General features: G+C 47.2%; 1 protein-coding gene across 3 annotated transcripts in view; it reads right to left on the bottom strand.

The window, feature by feature from the left end:
- TMEM131 (transmembrane protein 131) overlaps positions 1-20,170 on the bottom strand; it is a 244,873-nt gene that overhangs the window by 66,644 nt on the left and 158,059 nt on the right. For all 3 annotated transcript variants that reach the window (XM_077296863.1, XM_077296865.1, XM_077296864.1), the window contains exons 6-14: positions 15,319-15,435; positions 14,445-14,567; positions 13,424-13,504; positions 13,185-13,335; positions 13,045-13,101; positions 12,762-12,823; positions 9,044-9,152; positions 6,160-6,268; positions 5,746-5,899 (exon numbers count right to left, since the gene is read on the bottom strand). In XM_077296863.1, the coding sequence (XP_077152978.1) occupies positions 5,746-5,899; positions 6,160-6,268; positions 9,044-9,152; positions 12,762-12,823; positions 13,045-13,101; positions 13,185-13,335; positions 13,424-13,504; positions 14,445-14,567; positions 15,319-15,435 (963 nt within the window). The remainder of the gene's footprint in view (positions 1-5,745; positions 5,900-6,159; positions 6,269-9,043; positions 9,153-12,761; positions 12,824-13,044; positions 13,102-13,184; positions 13,336-13,423; positions 13,505-14,444; positions 14,568-15,318; positions 15,436-20,170) is intronic.

The following is a 20,170-nucleotide window of genomic DNA, read 5'->3' as shown; positions in this document are numbered from 1 at the left end:
AGTCCTGCGCGGAAAGGACCTGACGTGACGTCACGGTCATGTGACCGCGACGTCATCACAGGTCCTGCGCTCAGACCAACCCTGGGACCGGAAGCTGCCGTGGACTACAAGGGGCCCTCGGAAAGGTGAGTATATATTTATTTTTTATTTTTTAACCTGTGACAAATGTGGCTACGCAATATACTACGTGGCTCTGTGCTGTATACTACTTCGCTGAGCAATATACTACGTGGCTCAGTGCTGTATACTACGTCACTGGGCAATATACTACGGCGCTGAACAATATATACTACGTCGCTGGGCAATATACTACGTCGCTGGGCAATATACTACGTCGCTGGGCAATATATTACGTCGCTGGGCAATATACTACGTGACTTGGCAATATACTACGTGGCTGGGCAATATACTACGTGGCTGGGCAATATACTACGTGGCTGGGCAATATACTACGTGGCTGGGCAATATACTACGTGACTGGGCAATATACTACGTGGACATGCATATTCTAGAATACCCGATGCGTTAGAATCGGGCCACCATCTAGTATATAAATATATTATATATATATATATATATATCTAATATATAATCGCCTAGAATACTACTTCCTGCAATTTGTGCCAACTTCCGTGGCTTTGTCCGGAGCTATTGTCTGGAGCTATTGTCCGGAGCTAATGTCCGGAGATAAGTGACGTCACCAGTGTCCTACACCCACGCAGAGCACAGTGGCCCCGGGCAGAGCACAGGGGCCCCAGGCAGAACATGGGGCCCCAGGCAGAACATGGGGCCCCAGGCAGAGCACAGGGGCCCCAGGCAGAGCACAGGGGCCCCAGGCAGAGCACAGGGGCCCCAGGCAGAGCACAGGGGCCCCAGGCAGCATATGGGGCCCCAGGCAGAGCACAGGGGCCCCAGGCAGCATATGGGGCCCCAGGCAGAGCACAGTGGCCCCAGGCAGAGCACACACCAAATCGGAGGCCGAGGGGCCCCGCCAACCAAATCGGAGGCCGAGGGGCCCCGCCCACCAAATCGAAGGCCGAGCGGCCCCGCCCACCAAAGCGGAGGCCGAGGGGCCCGGCCCCGCCCACCAAAGCGGAGGCCGAGGGGCCCCGACCACCAAAGCGGAGGCCGAGGGGCCCGGCCCCGCCCACCAAAGCGGAGGCCGAGGGGCCCCGACCACCACATCGGAGGCCGAGGGGCCCCGCCCACCACATCGGAGGCCGAGGGGCCCCGACCACCAAAGCGGAGGCCGAGGGGCCCGGCCCCGCCCACCAAAGCGGAGGCCGAGGGGCCCGGCCCCGCCCACCAAAGCGGAGGCCGAGGGGCCCCGCCCACCAAATCGGAGGCCGAGGGTCCCCGCCCACCAAATCGGAGGCCGAGGGGCCCCGCCCACCAAATCGGAGGCCGAGGGGCCCCGCCCACCAAATCGGAGGCCGAGGGTCCCCGCCCACCAAATCGGAGGCCGAGGGTCCCCGCCCACCAAATCGGAGGCCGAGGGACCCGCCCACCAAATCGGAGGCCGAGGGTCCCCGCCCACCAAATCGGAGGCCGAGGGTCCCCGCACACCAAATCGGAGGCCGAGGGTCCCCGCCCACCAAATCGGAGGCCGAGGGTCCCCGCACACCAAATCGGAGGCCGAGGGTCCCCGCCCACCAAATCGGAGGCCGAGGGGCCCCACCCACCAAATCGGAGGCCAAGGGGCCCCACCAACCAAATCGGAGGCCGAGGGGCCCCGCCCACCAAATCGGAGGCCGAGGGTCCCCGCCCACCAAATCGGAGGCCGAGGGGCCCCGCCAACCAAATCGGAGGCCGAGGGTCCCCGCCCACCAAATCGGAGGCCGAGGGTCCCCGCCCACCAAATCGGAGGCCGAGAGTCCCCGCCCACCAAATCGGAGGATAAGGGGCCCCGCCAACCAAATCGGAGGCCGAGGGGCCCCGCCCAACAAATCGAAGGCCGAGCGGCCCCGCCCACCAAAGCGAAGGCCGAGGGGCCCGGCCCCGCCCACCAAAGCGGAGGCCGAGGGGCCCCGCCGACCAAAGCGGAGGCCGAGGGGCCCCGCCCACCAAATCGGAGGCTGAGGAGCCCCGCCCACCAAATCGGAGGCCGAGGGGCCCCGCCCACCAAATCGGAGGCCGAGGGGCCCCGCCCACCAAATCGGAGGCCGAGGGTCCCCGCCCACCACATCGGAGGCCGATGGGCCCCGCCCACCACATCGGAGGCCGAGGGTCCCCGCCCACCAAATCGGAGGCCGAGGGTCCCCGCCCACCAAATCGGAGGCCGAGGAGCCCCGCCCAACAAATCGAAGGCCGAGCGGCCCCGCCCACCAAAGCGGAGGCCGAGGGGCCCGGCCCCGCCCACCAAAGCGGAGGCCGAGGAGCCCCGCCCACCACATCGGAGGCCGATGGGCCCCGCCCACCACATCGGAGGCCGAGGGTCCCCGCCCACCAAATCGGAGGCCGAGGGTCCCCGCCCACCAAATCGGAGGCCGAGGAGCCCCGCTCAACAAATCGAAGGCCGAGCGGCCCCGCCCACCAAAGCGGAGGCCGAGGGGCCCGGCCCCGCCCACCAAAGCGGAGGCCGAGGGGCCCCGCCGACCAAAGCGGAGGCCGAGGGGCCCCGCCCACCAAATCGGAGGCCGAGGGGCCCCGCCCACCAAATCGGAGGCCGAGGGGCCCCGCCCACCAAATCGGAGGCCGAGGGTCCCCGCCCACCACATCGGAGGCCGATGGGCCCCGCCCACCACATCGGAGGCCGAGGGTCCCCGCCCACCAAATCGGAGGCCGAGGGTCCCCGCCCACCAAATCGGAGGCCGAGGGTCCCCGCCCACCAAATCGGAGGCCGAGGGTCCACACCAACCAAATCGGAGGCCGAGGGGCCCCGCCCACCAAATCGAAGGCCGAGGGGCCCCGCCCACCAAAGCGGAGGCCGAGGGTCCCCGCACACCAAATCGGAGGCAGAGGGACCCCGCCCACCAAATCGGAGGCCGAGGGGCCCCGCCCACCAAAGCGGAGGCCGAGGGTCCCCGACCACCAAATCGGAGGCCGAGGGTCCCTGCCCACCAAATCGGAGGATAAGGGGCCCCGCCCACCAAATCGAAGGCCGAGCGGCCCCGCCCACCAAAGCGGAGGCCGAGGGTCCCCGCCCACCAAATCGGAGGCAGAGGGACACCGCCCACCAAATCGGAGGACGAGGGGCCCCACCAACCAAATCGGAGGCCGAGGAGCCCCGCCCACCAAAAGTAAGTGCGGCCCCAAAAGTAAGTGCGCCCCCGGGTGCAAAAGTAAGTGCGCCCCCGGGTGCAAAAGTAAGTGCGCCCCCGGGTGCAAAAGTAAGTGCGCCCCCGGGTGCAAAAGTAAGTGCGCCCCCTGGTGCAAAAGTAAGTGCGCCCCCGAGTGCAAAAGTAAGTGCGCCCCCGGGTGCAAAAGTAAGTGCGCCCCCGGGTGCAAAAGTAAGTGCGCCCCCGGGTGCAAAAGTAAGTGCGCCCCCGGGTGCAAAAGTAAGTGCGCCTCCGGGTGCAAAAGTAAGTGCGCCCCCGGGTGCAAAAGTAAGCGCGCCCCCGGCCCCGGGTGCAAAAGTAAGCGCGCCCCCCAGTCCCGTGTGTGAAAAGTGCTGCTGTAAAGCTGGTAGCGCTGTTCAAGCACCATGTATTTCCTTCAGGAAATGCCCATCTAATATATAATTGCCTAGAATACTACTTCCTGCAATTTGTGCCAACTTCTGTGGCTTTGTCCGGAGCTAATGTCCGGAGCTAATGTCCGGAGCTAATGTCCGGAGATAATGTCCGGAGATAAGTGACGTCACCAGTGTCCTACACCCAGGCAGAGCACAGGGGCCCCAGGCAGCATATGGGGCCCCAGGCAGAGCACAGTGGCCCCAGGCAGAGCACAGGGGCCCCAGGCAGCATATGGGGCCCCAGGCAGAGCACAGTGGTCCCAGGCAGAGCACAGGGGCCCCAGGCAGCCTATGGGGCCCCAGGCAGAGCACAGTGGCCCCAGGCAGAGCACAGGGGCCCCAGGCAGCATATGGGGCCCCAGGCAGAGCACAGGGGCCCCAGGCAGCATATGGGGCCCCAGGCAGAGCAGTGGCCCCAGGCAGAACATGGGGCCCCAGGCAGAGCACAGGGGCCCCAGGCAGAGCACAGGGGCCCCAGGCAGAGCACAGGGGCCCCAGGCAGCATATGGGGCCCCAGGCAGAGCACAGGGGCCCCAGGCAGCATATGGGGCCCCAGGCAGAGCAGTGGCCCCAGGCAGAACATGGGGCCCCAGGCAGAGCACAGGGGCCCCAGGCAGAGCACAGGGGCCCCAGGCAGCATATGGGGCCCCAGGCAGAGCACAGGGGCCCCAGGCAGCATATGGGGCCCCAGGCAGAGCACAGTGGCCCCAGGCAGCATATGGGGCCCCAGGCAGAGCACAGTGGCCCCAGGCAGAGCACAGGGGCCCCAGGCAGCATATGGGGCCCCAGGCAGCATATGGGGCCCCAGGCAGAGCACAGTGGTCCCAGGCAGAGCACAGGGGCCCCAGGCAGCTTATGGGGCCCCAGGCAGAGCACAGGGGCCCCAGGCAGAACATGGGGCCCCAGGCAGAGCACAGTGGCCCCAGGCAGAGCACAGGGGCCCCAGGCAGAACATGTGGCCCCAGGCAGAGCACAGGGGCCCCAGGCAGAGCACAGGGGCCCCAGGCAGCATATGGGGCCCCAGGCAGAGCACAGTGACCCCAGGCAGAGCACAGGGGCCCCAGGCAGCATATGGGGCCCCAGGCAGAGCACAGTGGTCCCAGGCAGAGCACAGGGGCCCCAGGCAGCCTATGGGGCCCCAGGCAGAGCACAAAGGCCCCAGGCAGAACATGGGGCCCCAGGCAGAGCACAGCGATATTTTGGACCACTGTGCGGTGTTTCAGACCCCCTGTGTGATGTCTGGGGTCCTGTTCTTAAGTATATTAAAGATTAAAGTAACGTATATTAAAGTATATTATAGATCAAATTTGACACGTTTATGAGCACCATTGAGTGATATACTCAAGAATGACATAATTTTTCAACATTTTATGGTTTCAAACTGTAAACACTCAGAGTTTTTTTTACTTCAACCAGAAAACCTTAACGGTTCATAAAAAACTTGACTGTTCAGGATATGATAAAAGTCATAGTATTCTGAATCTTTAACTTATAAAGATACCTTTACATGGGGTGATTATTGGTTCCAGAGAGGCTTTCGGCCGATAATCGTACACATGGCTGGTGACAGGACAATACAATATAAACGTTCAAAGGTAAACACTGATAACATTAAAATCTAATATATAATTGCCTAGAATACTACTTCCAGCAATTTGTGCCAACTTCCGTGGCTTTGTCCGGAGATAATGTCCGGAGATAAGTGACGTCACCAGCGTCCTACACCCGCTCAGGGTGGACAAAGATATATGCCTTCGTGGTGCGCGGCACTTTTCTGATTGGTTGCCGCCTGCCGCGAGCGACCAATCAGAAATGTGCCGTACTGTCAAGAATTGTCAAGAGCTGGTGAGTGCAGCCATTTTTTGTTCTTTCTTACTATTATTTATTAATTGTATTATTCTTACATTTGAATAAATAAAGTATATATGGATTCTAGACTCCCGATTCTTTAGAATCGGGCTGCCATCTAGTATGTATATATATATATATATATATATATATATATATATATATATATATATATATATATATATATATATATATCCAGATTAAGTAGTATAATATATACTTACTTTAAACATTGACTTTGCATCTTCAGGTAACAAGACATCATGGATAAGCACAGCAAAGTTAAAGGTGTTTGTCAAGAAAATGGGCCTTTCTACTGGATCTGATGGACTATCCCGGATGTGAAATAACGTGGCTGCGTGATCAAATCCCAGGTACCTAAGCCAAATGTAAGTAATACATGCAGGTTATAAGGAAATAATTAATAAACTGAAGACAATAATTGTAAAATAATAAAGTTTAGGTAAAACCACAACAGGGGTTTACCACAAAACATTTGCATGGGTAACATTATATTATGCTATATATGCTAGTAATAGAAGTATCATAGAAACACCAGACATACGTAAATAATGAAGCAGTCTAGTATATGTATCCTATATGCAGGGGCCAAAATGGCTTACATCCTCTTGACTCACCCATCTAACACTTCAGCTTGATAAGGAATTTCAAGTTTTGAGTAACTCTTCTCTTTTGCCTTGACCGTAATCTTTCCAGAGAACTGTGATGACTTCTTAGCTTTTGATGCTGTTTGTTTGGAAGAAACAACATAAACTGAGAATTTCCTAAATACATAAAATATGTTTGTACAATGAATGCAGAAATGCTTCCTATAGATTAAAGGGCAATTCTCAGCACTGCGCCGATGAAGCTGGAGAGCGAACAAGCGGCCTCACTGTACATTACCAGGGAGCAGAAATTTGCAATCGTTGGTGATGACGCTTCTCATGTAATTCGTGGCCACAGGGGCCTGCTTACATTATCAATCGGACGTTTAGACTAAGAAACAATGCCCCCATGACTAATCATACGCTAATTAGCACATCGCAAGTCCAATTTAAAATTGATTTGAGACATATTCAAAAATCAATAAGCCACAAAAAGAGGCTTGTTAGGAAGTACATAAAGGGATCATTAAATGAATGGTGTCAGTCTGAGAGGCCTGGTAAAGCGGACAGGTTAACTTTAACCACCATTGTGGGCAAGGGGTTTCTAAGTGAGTATATAACAAGACTTTCTCAATAAAAAAAATAACCTCATAATCCAGCATCAACATTGGTGTATGAGGGTTCGGTCCTGTCCGACTGATCGGATAAGCTTCTATGAGTATGTAAGGCCTTTGATGTCTATCTGGACTGTTCAAAGGCGTTCAATACAGTGCCACATAAAGTTGGTGAGAAAAATGTGACAAGGGAAAATTTGTGTAATTAGGTTAACAACTGGCTCAGTAATAAGAAAAAAAAAAAAAAAGAGGGCAGTTATGAATTAACACTCTGATTGGGTCACAGATAACAGTGGGGTACCACAGGGGGTCTGTATTGTGCCCTCTTCTTTTTTTAAAATATTTATTTGTGACCTTGTACAAGAAGTATTTCGATATCTTCCGATAATACCAAGCTGTGCAATTAATCCAGCGGATAATTTCATACTAGAAAGGAATTTAGGGAAGCTAGAGCTAAATGTAACGTTGTACACTTGGGCCAAGAAAATAAAAGCTCAGATTCCGAAAACCGTTTTCACCATGGATGCGGTGTAAAACAGTATTAAATATCGCACCATTTTTTTCAAATCTTTTAGTTGCACAAAAATTTGGCAACTTTTTTTTTTTTTTTTTTTTACACATCAGTTCCAATCAGGGGAGCTTAGCCAGGAGGAGAACGGCAAACAAATTAATTCTTGGTGCAACTCACAAGCTGGTTGCTTATGGATCCACACAAAATATATCCACTGCACCAGAGCAATGCCGTGATCCATTATTTATTAATCAAAGCACAAAATCTAGTAAAAATAAGAGACATTTTGCCACAATAAGGCCTTTGTCAAGCCAGGATTGTCTTTTTTCCTTTAAAACATGACAAAGGCCATATTGTGGCTGAAATATTGCTTCGTTTTGTCCAGTTTTGTACTTTTAATAAAAATGGATCATGGGATAGTCCTTGTGCCATGGATAAATTTCTTACAGTGGTGCATAAAAGCTGAAAATGCACGTGTATTAATGAATTTGGCGCACCTTACTCCATTACACAGTTTAAGAAGACTGGCATGCAATATGGGATCACAATGTATAAATATGTATTAAATGGTAATACACTAGTTAAAACTGTCATGGAAAGTCCTGTATTAGTGGTCAGTAAACAAGTTTATTGCCAGTTCCAGGATGCTGTGACCAAGGCCAAATAAAATCATGAGATGCAGTAAAAGAGGCAGAGCTGCTCACGACAAAGAGCATAGTTTTGCTTCTATACCAGTTACTAGTTGGGAAACACTTATGGTAGAATGTTGGGTACAATTTTGGTCTCCAGTGAAGGACTTGGCTGAACCAGAGCAGGTGCAGAAAAGAGTGACTAAGATTTTTAAGGGAAATTAGTGGCTCGCAGTACCAGGACAGACTCGGGATTATTCAGTTTTTAAACAACAACAATTCAATGCCAATCTAATTCCAATTTTTAATTAAAATAAATGCACAGTACAGAACATTTTCTCATCAATTTATTACAATTGGGTCTCCAACAATGACAAGGGGGCATCCTCTACATCTAGAGGCAAACAGGTTTAATTGTCATCATCATAGATGCAAATCCTTTACTATTTAAGCAGTGAGATCATGGAATTTTCTGTCACATGATGTTATAATGGTCATTTACCAAACAAGTTCAAAGAGGGCCTGGATGCTATCCTTGAAATATATAATAAGACAATGGGTACTAGTTTCTGAAGATGACACACTGATCCAGGAAACTATTTCGATGAAAATACCAATGTTTTTGGTTATGTTCATACTACTGTGGAAGGTTCAGTTAAAATGGCTGAGGAAAGAATAGCATATGACGGTATTCTTCTTGTCAAAATAACTGAAGCCATGATGGAACGGACTCCACTCATAGCCTTGCTACAATACATGCACCATGAAAGCCCAATTTAAATGGCTGTAGTACATATCATAAAAGACAAAGCTTCTTTTATCAAACTGGCATTAGCTCAGAGAAAACCATAGAAAAAGGGATGCCGGTCATACTACGCTGTGCCCCAATCATTAACTGGTCTTATAGAAATGTGTGGTGGTTTGATATCTACAGAAAAGGATACTAACAACTTCTGAACTACATGCAGAGATTAGTTTAGCATTCTACGGTGTATTTACAGTTTATACATTTTTCACCACAGATTGAAAACATAAAAAAATACAGATAAACTGCATTGGTTGGCAATGTTCTGACCAAAAGCGCAGGCGAATGGTGGTCACACGATAAAGGAAAGGTGGATGTTGTACATTCTGTGCAGTGACCATAGTCGGAATCTTACCATCAAAACTTATACTTGCAACTTTGGTATATTTGCTATCGGACGCTTTCAATGTGATGGGTTTGAAGTGCACAGTTATTGCGTCATTCTGTGGCGTTGATCGCACGCTCTAAAAGTATAGAATGCAACTCAGAGTAAGATAAAAAAAAAAACATTGCATGTAAAGCATATTAATAGTATATAGAACTTCTCTTCATTTACAATAAAGCCCAGCAGTCATCCAATACATAAAAGCCTTCTACTAGACTGTCCTTATGGACTTGGACACCTTGAATCTAGCAGTGACATTTCCCCTGGCCACGTTTTCCAGAAATGTAATTGGTTGTGAATTATAGAGGAAGTGGCCGTGTTTTTAAGTACCGTACCTTCTGATGTCCAGCTCGCTTAACTAAAGTGCCTTTCTACTGTGCTGCTAGCAAATGTATGAAGTACTGAAAGGTATGGTGTACTCTGGGCATTCGAGATATTTTTAAATACAGATATCTTTGATAAAAGACAAGACCACAAAGTGTAAATGAGCAAATGAATAGTAGCCATCACTGTGGAGATGAAGATGTTCACACACAAAATCAGCACCATAGGCAGCGTTTACCATGCATTTTCCTTCCCGTTCCGCCCTTTGTCTGGGGCTCCAATTTGAAATCCAGAGAAACAGTATTTAGCCCATGACAATGCCACTGGCTTCAACGAGGCAAATGGGGTCCAAAATAAGAAACTTTGGGCTCCGTCTCTTTCTGGCAACAAGACTATGCTACAGTTGCTGGATACAAATACAACACCACTTAAAATGAGTCCCAAGTTTCATATTTTGGACAGTTTGCCTCACTAAAGTTAAATGCTACATGGGGGGAATACAATATTTTGTGTATTTAGAAGGAAGCCCCCTGATCGAATGCTGAACAGGCAGCCAAACACAAAGCAAATGCTAGTAACATAGCACACTATTCTGCATAATAATTACTACTGAAAACGGATGAACCTGAGGCAGAGTAATAGCATCTCACATCTGAAAAAGAAAGTGGACATGAACAAAATTGGTTCTTTCCATTTATCTATAAAGTAACAGAACAGAACCTTAAATCATAAGATTTTACCATATTCTTGTAGTCGTCTACATAATGTTGGAAATACTGTGTGCCCTTAACATTTTTTCTTAATATGGGCTAAAAATGCCAAGCTTAAAAGTGATAATCTGCAGGCACCAGGATAAAGAGCAGAGGAAGCGGAGTAGACCAATATATAAGCTTGTGAGAAAATATTCAATGATTACATTGTTTGCTGTTTCTGGGATGTTTGGTTCAGTGGGCGGTCCTATCAGTGACTGACAGCTACCTCTGTATGCACACTTATACAAGAACAGCTGTCAGTCACTGATAGGACCGCCCACTGCACCGAAAATCCCAGAAGGAGCAGAGCTTTAAATGATTAAAACACAGGTTACACTGAATCTTTTCTCACTAAGTTACATAGAATCTACTCCGCTCCCCCGGCTCTATATCAGAATGCCTGAAGATTGGACTGCACTCTCATGGTGGCAGGTTCCCTTTAATCACAACCTAAGTGATGGAATACAGAGCACCTCGCCAGGTGGGGAAATACAAGAACAGCATCATGCAACCAAGGCAAACTACAAGGGCTGCGAACAATGAGCTGATGGCCACAATACTGATGATAAACTATCTTCCATACTGAATCTTTTTCTGTAGTCTCTCCCCACCCAGTTATAAATTCTTTTACATTATGCCTCAAGATACCGCAGTTACCTGACAAAGTTACCCAGGTTATTAAGCGAGTAAAGAGATGGAGGAATGAAATCTCATGAGCGCATCCCCACAGGAGAATACACGTGAGCGCATATTTTAGGTTAGGCAGCAAAATAGCCACGGGCATTTCATCATCCAGCACAGTACAGGCACTCATTTGTGTTGGCAGCTTTATGTCAATAAATCAAAACCTGTCACTTACAAAGAGAAATTCTCACCATAGTTCACGAATACTGGCAATCTAGCAATGCTAGCGTAAAGGTTACTAACAAAATGGCACCTGTTCAATAGTAGCGGAAAGGGAAGTGCCACTTTTACGACTTTTACTCAATGAATGGCCCACATTAATATACGTGTATTGCCAAGCTCCAGCACAGTTACCCTCCTTCATAAATTCCTTGTCTGGATTTCTTCGGTTTGGGGGAGGGTAGATACCGGTGTGTGAGCTGGCGATAATGGAGTGTGCTGTATCTAACCACTGCACAGCTCACATGTAATCTTCGGGAACCCCTCAGAAGTGAGTCTCCACTTTAGAACTTCAATAGGACCCTTCAATGAAACATGCACGTGAGTGCTCTGGGAATGCAGGAAACCATCTGCCGGCATGAAGTGCATGCCTCGGATGTTCTGCCCCCCACACGCACACTGCTTTGTGCTACTATTTTTGTGTGCAGTTAATTAGGGAGAGACAGTGATAAGAGGGAATGAATATATGGCATATGGAAACTCTATTAATACCGACACTGCCAATTACATTTCAAGGTTGCATGTATGGACCAAGGAATAACTATCACCCCCCCCCCCCCCCCCCCCCGCCCCCCGCCCTGGTATTCTAACCTTGGCCACAGACTTATTATGTTTGGATAAAAAAGGGAATTTATATGAAGAAGCTGCAGCCACAGTTTTGGGGGTGAAAATGGCAAAATCAACTTGCCGACTGTCCCGTATGCATTTACTAGATCAGTTAGCATGACAGCGGCTCTCCTTAACAATGGATCCAAAATGTGGTCCATTTTTCTGATATGACTAACTGTAGCTAATGTGTGCTAGAATTAAAGTGGTTGTCCACAGTTCGAACATTACTAAATCCCCCCACGTAAAACTAAAAGCAGCCCGTACTCACATCTGGTGATTTCCAACTCTGTGGGCGTCAGATCTCCCGGGGGGTTGTGTGACATTGCTATGTCACGTGAGTCCTGCAGCCAATCACTGGCCATTAAAAGCCACTTCAACCTCAGTATCTTCTGACAAAACTGACAGCTGGAGGAAGTGAGAACTTCTGCTGCTCTCCAACTCCATCTGAATGTCAGATTTGTTTGAAGGAAATGAGAGTGAAGTGTCCCATTAGTGACATTGGTCTATTGGCGTTGGCACCAAAGGAGAGAACAGACGGGTTTTACTTTAGATGGCAAAATACATTAATTAAGGCTGTCTTAATAGTGGAGAACTCCTTTATAAAGAATGGAAAAAAAAAAAAAAAGCAAAACTTTGCCCATTAATTCTCCAGCCCCGTTATCCTTGGCACTCTGTACTTGGCTTCCAGCAATTACCTGTCAGCATGCGGACATGACTGCTGCAGGCAATCGCTGACCTGCTTGGTTCTGTGCTTTACACTTAGGCATCATTACCAAGGACAGAGATTTGCTTCATAAGTCACATGGGCATGGTGGACACATTACCGCTGCACGTGAAGAGAATCACTAGCTGGGATCACTGGAAATTGGACACTGCCTACGGTTGATGCATTTTTTATGTCCCAGATAACCTATAAATCCTATACATCTGAATGAGGTTTCGCAAAATTAATTCACATCCAGCAGAAACCACTACACATATGAGCACAGAAGATATTTTCAGCCACAGGCATTCCTGAGACGAACCTGTCGAGTGTGAAGTTACCTTTAAAATGGCAAAAATGTAAATGAAGACAACTGAAAGATAGAAATGCTACTTACAGTTATTGGAACATCTTTAGTTCCGGAATTCAGTAAATGGAGATTAAGAACTTTGGGAACATCTGTAAGCAAAAAGAGAAGGTTTCTTAGTATTCTCACTAATGAGGTGTAATGTATTAAATGATTCAGAAAACAAAAGAGCTGAGCACTAGTATAGTAGTAAAAATAAGAAAAACAATTACATGCATTTGGTAAATTCAGGATCCTACAACGTCATCTGCCACAACTAACTAGGAATGAAGAATTTCTCATTACAAAATGCTGATTAGTAAATCTTTCTCACCCTGTGTTCGTAATGTACCAAAATCCAGCATTTCTATTGATGAATAAATGCCAGGGGCTAAAAAGAAAACAAAGTCATGTCTCTAAACCTCCTAAAAAGGAAAAGCTATACACACAGTATAAAGTTACGATAAAACTAACCTGTTGTGACTTCCACCTCCACAGGAAGAATAATGAACTCTGCGCTGTCAGATGCATTGGTTTTAATCCTAATGAAGGCAGTGTGATTGTCAGCCTCTCGAGAAGAGAAGCTTGCACGCATTACACCCTTTGTTTCATATGGTGGTATTTCCTAAACAAGAAATAATAATTAGCACCACCATCTCAATCTGTTGTTCTCCCCAGTCAGACTGTAGTAATTGGAGAATAAGGATGCTTACCCATAATTTCTTAGTGCCTCCTTGCTGGCCTGTTGGAAGCTCTAAGTGCAGATCACCCCCACTGGAATACATTTCTACTACCTAGAAAGAATGACAGGCCTCAAAATCATTGAAAATCAAACACGTCTGTGAATAGCAATTCTGACAGATAAAAACTAACATAATTAAAGGGTTATTTCTAAGATAACAAGCTATCCCATTGCTTGGATAACTTGCCGGGATGAGGGATAACCTGCTGATATCTTGGACTCATAGCAACACAGAAAAAGGGGCCACGGAACCAAAAGTATGAAAAAAGGTGTGAGACAGCTGGAAATAGAGCGCTGAACTAAGCTTTCTCCAGAATTCCCATAAATTTTCATTCAAGATGAAGCTGAAGTTTCATTCAGGTCTCAACTGGGGTGCCAGCTACATTAGGGGTTGACTTGCTATTTTGGGAACCCTATGAAGAGTTTAAATGGAACCTGTCACTATAACATGAGTGAGGAAAAACAAGGAAATCCGTATAATCTTTTAAAAGAATCAGTGAAAATAACTGCATTACCCCTAGAGGCAGAGATAGGTGAACTGATTTTCCGGGACCGTGGTCTATCGGCCAGGACAGAAATCTCTGGCTGTTAAATGGGAGGCTCGCGAATCCCTTATATTCCAGGATACCCAAAACGCCTTTTGATTAGTTAGGTTGGCATGTCGTCATGTGTGCGATTCACTGCCATGATGACATCACACCAGCTCGGGAAATCTACAGTTTTTGGAGTGTAAAATGGATGGAATAGAGAGGTAAGATAATAGAATAGGAAAAAGCTGTCTATATAACCTCCTTAAGTATCCAGCTTAGGAGGTGTGTGTGTATTCCTATGTGCACGTGTGTATGTGTATTTATCTGCTGGCGTATGTATGCCTGCATGCATGCGTGTTTCACCAACACGAATAATGGGTTGCTGTGTGCTACAACTTTACAAAACTTCTAGGAGACAGGCATAACTAAACATTTCATGACCAAAACACCATGTGTACATACCTGCAGAGGTTCACTGTGTGGGTTATGAATATTAATTAAAGGTGAAAAACTGCTATTTACAGGAACTCGTGCCCCAATGAATGGGCGCAATCGATATGGGTTGGGGATCCCAACTCCAAAAACCTGCAATACATTCAAAATGTTACACTGATTACAAAATACAGCGATTTTGGTGCCAACGATGTGTGAACGGGTTTAATATTAAGTTTACAGTGCGGATTACGAATGGGACATCGGTTTTGCCAGATTGGCTCTTTTATCTGAGATATTTAATGGTTAATTAATTACAGAAGAAATGAGGCTTCAAAAAGTCACTGTTATAGCTTTGTAGGCCTCAAATTAGAATACTAAATAATTATAGGAGATATTTCATTACCCAAGACACAGTTAAAGAGTCAAAAGACCGAACAAAAGCTATAGCATTTGTTTATCACACACAAGTCACATTTTGGGAATACATTATTTTCATGGCCGAATTATCTCAAAAACTAGAACAAATTCAGCAAAAGTAATGGGATTTTTCTTAACTCAGCACCCCTCAAAATACCCCAAATCCATTAAAAAAAAACTTGGCATCTGGAAAAAAAATGTTTTAGTAGACCGGTGTTATAAAATAAGGTTTATGTGCAAAGAAAATCCATTTGCCTTGGCAAAATTCACATTTTAGCCCTATCTGCACTTACCGGGATCTAGCGCAGGCCTCGCTGGATCCAGGTATCTGTTGGTACGCGAGTATAGCTTTGCTTGTTATATTTAAGATACCACGACACTGCTAAAATGTTACAATTGCCTCGACAACTCTTTAAAACTGAGGGTGTCTAACAACTATGCCAGCATCAGGATTTTGTCATTTTACATATTTTTAATATCCTACCTGATAGGTAAATACCCCATGATTTGAGGTGTTAATAAATAAAGTATTTTCTACGTTTCCCACTACTCTTGCGAGAAACACTACATCAAATGATGTGTTCCCTCCTGGGAGAATTTTCTGAAAAAACAAATAACAAAACAAGTAAATTGAAGAAAAATCATTAACAAGATCGTAAAAAAAATATATATACGAATATACAGTACAGACCAAAAGTTTGGACACACCTTCTCATTTAAAGATTTTTCTGTATTTTCATGACTATGAAAATTGTACATTCACACTGAAGGCATCAAAACTATGAATCAACACATGTGGAATTATATACCTAACAAAGAAGAAGTGTGAAACAACTGAAATTATGTCTTATATTCTAGGTTCTTCAAAGTAGCCACCTTTTGCTTTGATGACTGCTTTGCACACTCTTGGCATTCTGTTGATGAGCTTCAAGAATGGTCTTCCAACAATCTTGAAGGCGTTCCCAGAGATGCTTAGCACTTGTTGGCCCTTTTGCCTTCACTCTGCGGTCCAGCTCACCCCAAACCATCTCAATGGGGTTCAGGTCTGGTGACTGTGGAGGCCAGGTCATCTGGCGTAGCACCCCATCACTCTCCTTCTTGGTCAAATAGCCCTGACACAGCCTGGAGGTATGTTTGGGGTCAATGTCCTGTTGAAAAATAAATGATGGTCCAACTAAACGCAAACCGGATGGAATAGCATGCCGCTGCAAGATGCTGTGGTAGTCATGCTGGTTCAGTATGCCTTCAATTTTGAATAAATCCCCAACAGTGTCACCAGCAAAGCACCCCCACACCATCACACCTTCTCCTCCATGCTTCACGGTGGGAACCAGGCATGTAAAGTCCATCCGTTCACCTTTTCTGCGTCGCACAAAGACACGGTGGTTGGAACCAAAGATCTCAAATTTGGACTCATCAGACCAAAGCACAGATTTCCACTGGTCTAATGTCCATTCTTTGTTCTTTAGCCCAAACAAGTCTATTTTGCTTGTTGCCTGTCCTTAGCAGTGGTTTCCTAGCAGCTATTTTACCATGAAGGCCGGCTGCTCAAAGTCTCCTCTTAAAGGGCCACTGTCACCCCCCTCCAGCCGTTATAAACTAAAAGAGCCACCTTGTGCAGCAGTAATGCTGCATTCTAACAAGGTGGCTCTTTTAGTTTTAGGTTCAAGTATACCCCAAAAAAAGCGATTTGATACTTAGCCATAATTGATGTCTCTAGCCACCTAGGCTGGTCCTCCCTCCCCAGCTTGGCCAGATCCTCTGCCGTCACTCACATCTTCTTGGTCTTTCTGCGCCGCCCCCTCAGCGCTGTTTACGTTTTCAAACCGGCGCCTGCGCTGTGTAGTACTGTCCTGCGCAGACGCAGTAAGCTCTGGCCGTTTGCCGTCCAAGCCAGGCTTTCACACTGCGCCTGCGTGGGCAGTGCGGCCCCCACCTTTGGAATCCCAGCCCCGCACTGTGCATAATGCATAACACAGTGCGGGGCTGGGACGGCAGACGGCCAGAGCTTACTGCGCCTGCGCAGAACAGTACTACACAGCGCAGGTGCCGGTTTGAAAACGTAAACAGCGCTGAGGGGGCGGCGCAGAAAGACCAAGAAGATGTGAGTGACGGCAGAGGATCTGGCCAAGCTGGGTAGGGAGGACCAGCCTACGTGGCTAGAGACACCAATTATGGCTAAGTATCAAATCGCTTTTTTGGGGGGTATACTTGAACCTAAAACTAAAAGAGCCACCTTGTTAGAATGCAGCATTACTGCTGCACAAGGTGGCGCTTTTAGTTTATAACGGCTGGAGGGGGGTGACAGTGGCCCTTTAACAGTTGTTGTAGAGATGTGTCTGCTGCTAGAACTCTGTGTGGCATTGACCTGGTCTCTAATCTGAGCTGCTGTTAACCTGCGATTTCTGAGGCTGGTGATTCGGATAAACTTATCCTCAGAAGCAGAGGTGACTCTTGGTCTTCCTTTCCTGGGGCGGTCCTCACGTGAGCCAGTTTCTTTGTAGCGCTTGATAGTTTTTGCCACTGCACTTGGGGACACTTTCAAAGTTTTCCCAATTTTTCTGACTGACTGACCTTCATTTCTTAAAGTTTTGATGGTCACTCGTTTTTCTTTACTTAGAATTTGTATTATGGCAAGAAAAAAACAGCTAACAGTCTATTCAGTAGGACTATCAGCTGTGTATCCACCAGACTTCTGCACAACACAACTGATGGTCCCATCCCCATTTATAAGGTAAGAAATCCCACTTATTAAACCTGACAGGGCACACCTGTGAAGTGAAAATCATTCCCGGTCACTACCTCTTGAAGCTCATCAAGAGAATGCCAAGAGTGTGCAAAGCAGGCATCAAAGCAAAAGGTGGCTACTTTGAAGAACCTAGAATATAAGAAATAATTTCAGTTGTTTCACACTTTTTTTGTTAAGTATATAATTCCACATGTGTTAATTCATAGTTTTGATGCCTTCAGTGTGAATGTACAATTTTCATAGTCATGAAAATACAGAAAAATCTTTAAATGAAAAGGTGTGTCCAAACTTTTGGTCTGTAATGTAGGCTGAGCAACAATTAATGATAAATCATATGTCATATTGTTAGGCTAGGTTCACATTGCGTTAGGGCAATCCGTTAAGCGCATACGCTAACGCAATGTTTCTTTAGGGTTCGCGTTCGTCGTTCCCGCTAGCGCAGATCCCCGATCTGCGCTAGCGAGGACCGGACCTCGGACGCACTTCGGACGCTGCAAGCAGTGTCCGAGGTCCGTCACAAAAGAAAGGCACAAGGCTAGTGCGTGCCGAAAATGACATGCGCTAGCGATGCGCTACAGAGACAAATCACATTGCTGTCAATGGGTGCGCTAACGGACCGGTTGCACGGCGTTAATTGCGACAATTTCATCGTGCAACGCAGTCCGTTAGCGTTAACCCATTAACGCAATGTGAACCTAGGCTTAGAAACAAAACACGAGCATGAAGGAACGTTATTATACAGTACATAATAGACATGAGTATATGTATCTTCCAGTACCCACACAAACAATGAACAGGGCACAATAAACTCCTACATTAACTAGGACAAATTAATCAATCACATCATCCTCTATATAGAATATCGCTTAAAAAGAAGCTTCAAGAATAGCACCTTAGGGAGGAAAATGTATCTTTTCAAGGAGCGAATATTTGCAGGATGCAGTCCATCTACGAAAGTCCTGCCAGGAATCAACTGCTGTGACAGCCAGGTTTTTACTACTGCTCCAAAAATAATAGAGCAATAAAAAGAGATGGATGTTAGGCTCTGAAGGTCACAACGCTTCCAGAACACTGCTATTAATAGGATATCCTCAGTCGATGTTCAGGAGGCACTTTAAAAGTATAGGTGTTCAGCAACTATTTCTGAGAAAAAACGAAATGCTCATAGGAAATAGCAAAGAATAGAGGTTTTTTCCTACCGATATATTCCTTTTTTTAGGTTGTGCAACGGGCACACTTAAAGAGGTCTTCAAGGGAGACAAAAACCCTGCCAAAAATTGCAGCCACGCTATGTGATTGCAGACTGCCGCATCGTGACAGTGTGATGTGCACACTGTCACAATTCCCCTATATACCCAAGCACACGGTCACAATTCCCCTATATTCCCATGCACAAGGTCACAATTCCCCTATATTCCCATGCACACGGTCACAATTCCCCTATATTCCCATGCACAAGGTCACAATTCCCATATATTCCCATACACACTGTCACAATTCCCCTATATTACCATGCACGCTGTCACAATTCCCCTATATTCCCATGCACACTGTCACAATTCCCTATATTCCCATGCACACACTGTCACAATTCCCCTATATTACCATGCACGCTGTCACAATTCCCCTATATTCCCATGCACAAGGTCACAATTCCCATATATTCCCATGCACACTGTCACAATTCCCCTATATTCCCATGCACACTGTCACAATTCCCCTATATTCCCATGCACAAGGTCACAATTCCCCTATATTCCCATGCACACTGTCACAATTCCCCTATATTACCATGCACGCTGTCACAATTCCCCTATATTCCCGTGGCACACTGTCACAATTCCCTATATTCATATGCACACACTGTCACAATTCCCCTATATTACCATGCACGCTGTCACAAATCCCCTATATTCCCATGGCACACTGTCACAATTCCCTATATTCCCATGCACACACTGTCACAATTCCCCTATATTCCCATGGCACACTGTCGCAATTCCCTATATTCCCATGCACACACTGTCACAATTCCCCTATATTACCATGCACACTGACAATTCCCCTATATTCCCATGGCACACAGTCGCAATTCCCCTATATTCCCATGCACACACTGTCACAATTCCCCTATATTACCATGCACGCTGTCACAATTCCCCTATATTCCCATGCACAAGGTCACAATTCCCCTATATTCCCATGGCACACTGTCGCAATTCCCCTATATTCCCATGCACACACTGTCACAATTCCCCTATATTCCCATGCACACTGTCACAATTCCCCTATATTCCCATGCACACTGTCACAATTCCCTATATTCCCATGGCACACTGTCACAATTCCCCTATATTCCCATGCACACACAGTCATATTTCCCCTATATTCCCATGCACACTGTCACAATTCCCCTATATTCCCATGCACACTGTCACAATTCCCCTATATTCCCATGCACAAGGTCACAATTCCCCTATATACCCATGCACACTGTCACAATTCCCCTATATTACCATGCACGCTGTCACAATTCCCCTATATTCCCATGCACACACTGTCACAATTCCCCTATATTACCATGCAC

Source organism: Ranitomeya variabilis, chromosome 3 (genome assembly GCF_051348905.1).
Source record: "Ranitomeya variabilis isolate aRanVar5 chromosome 3, aRanVar5.hap1, whole genome shotgun sequence".
Lineage (NCBI taxonomy): Eukaryota > Metazoa > Chordata > Amphibia > Anura > Dendrobatidae > Ranitomeya > Ranitomeya variabilis.
The sequence above is the reverse complement of the archived record's forward strand: the minus strand, read 5'-3'. Positions and strand labels throughout refer to the sequence as shown.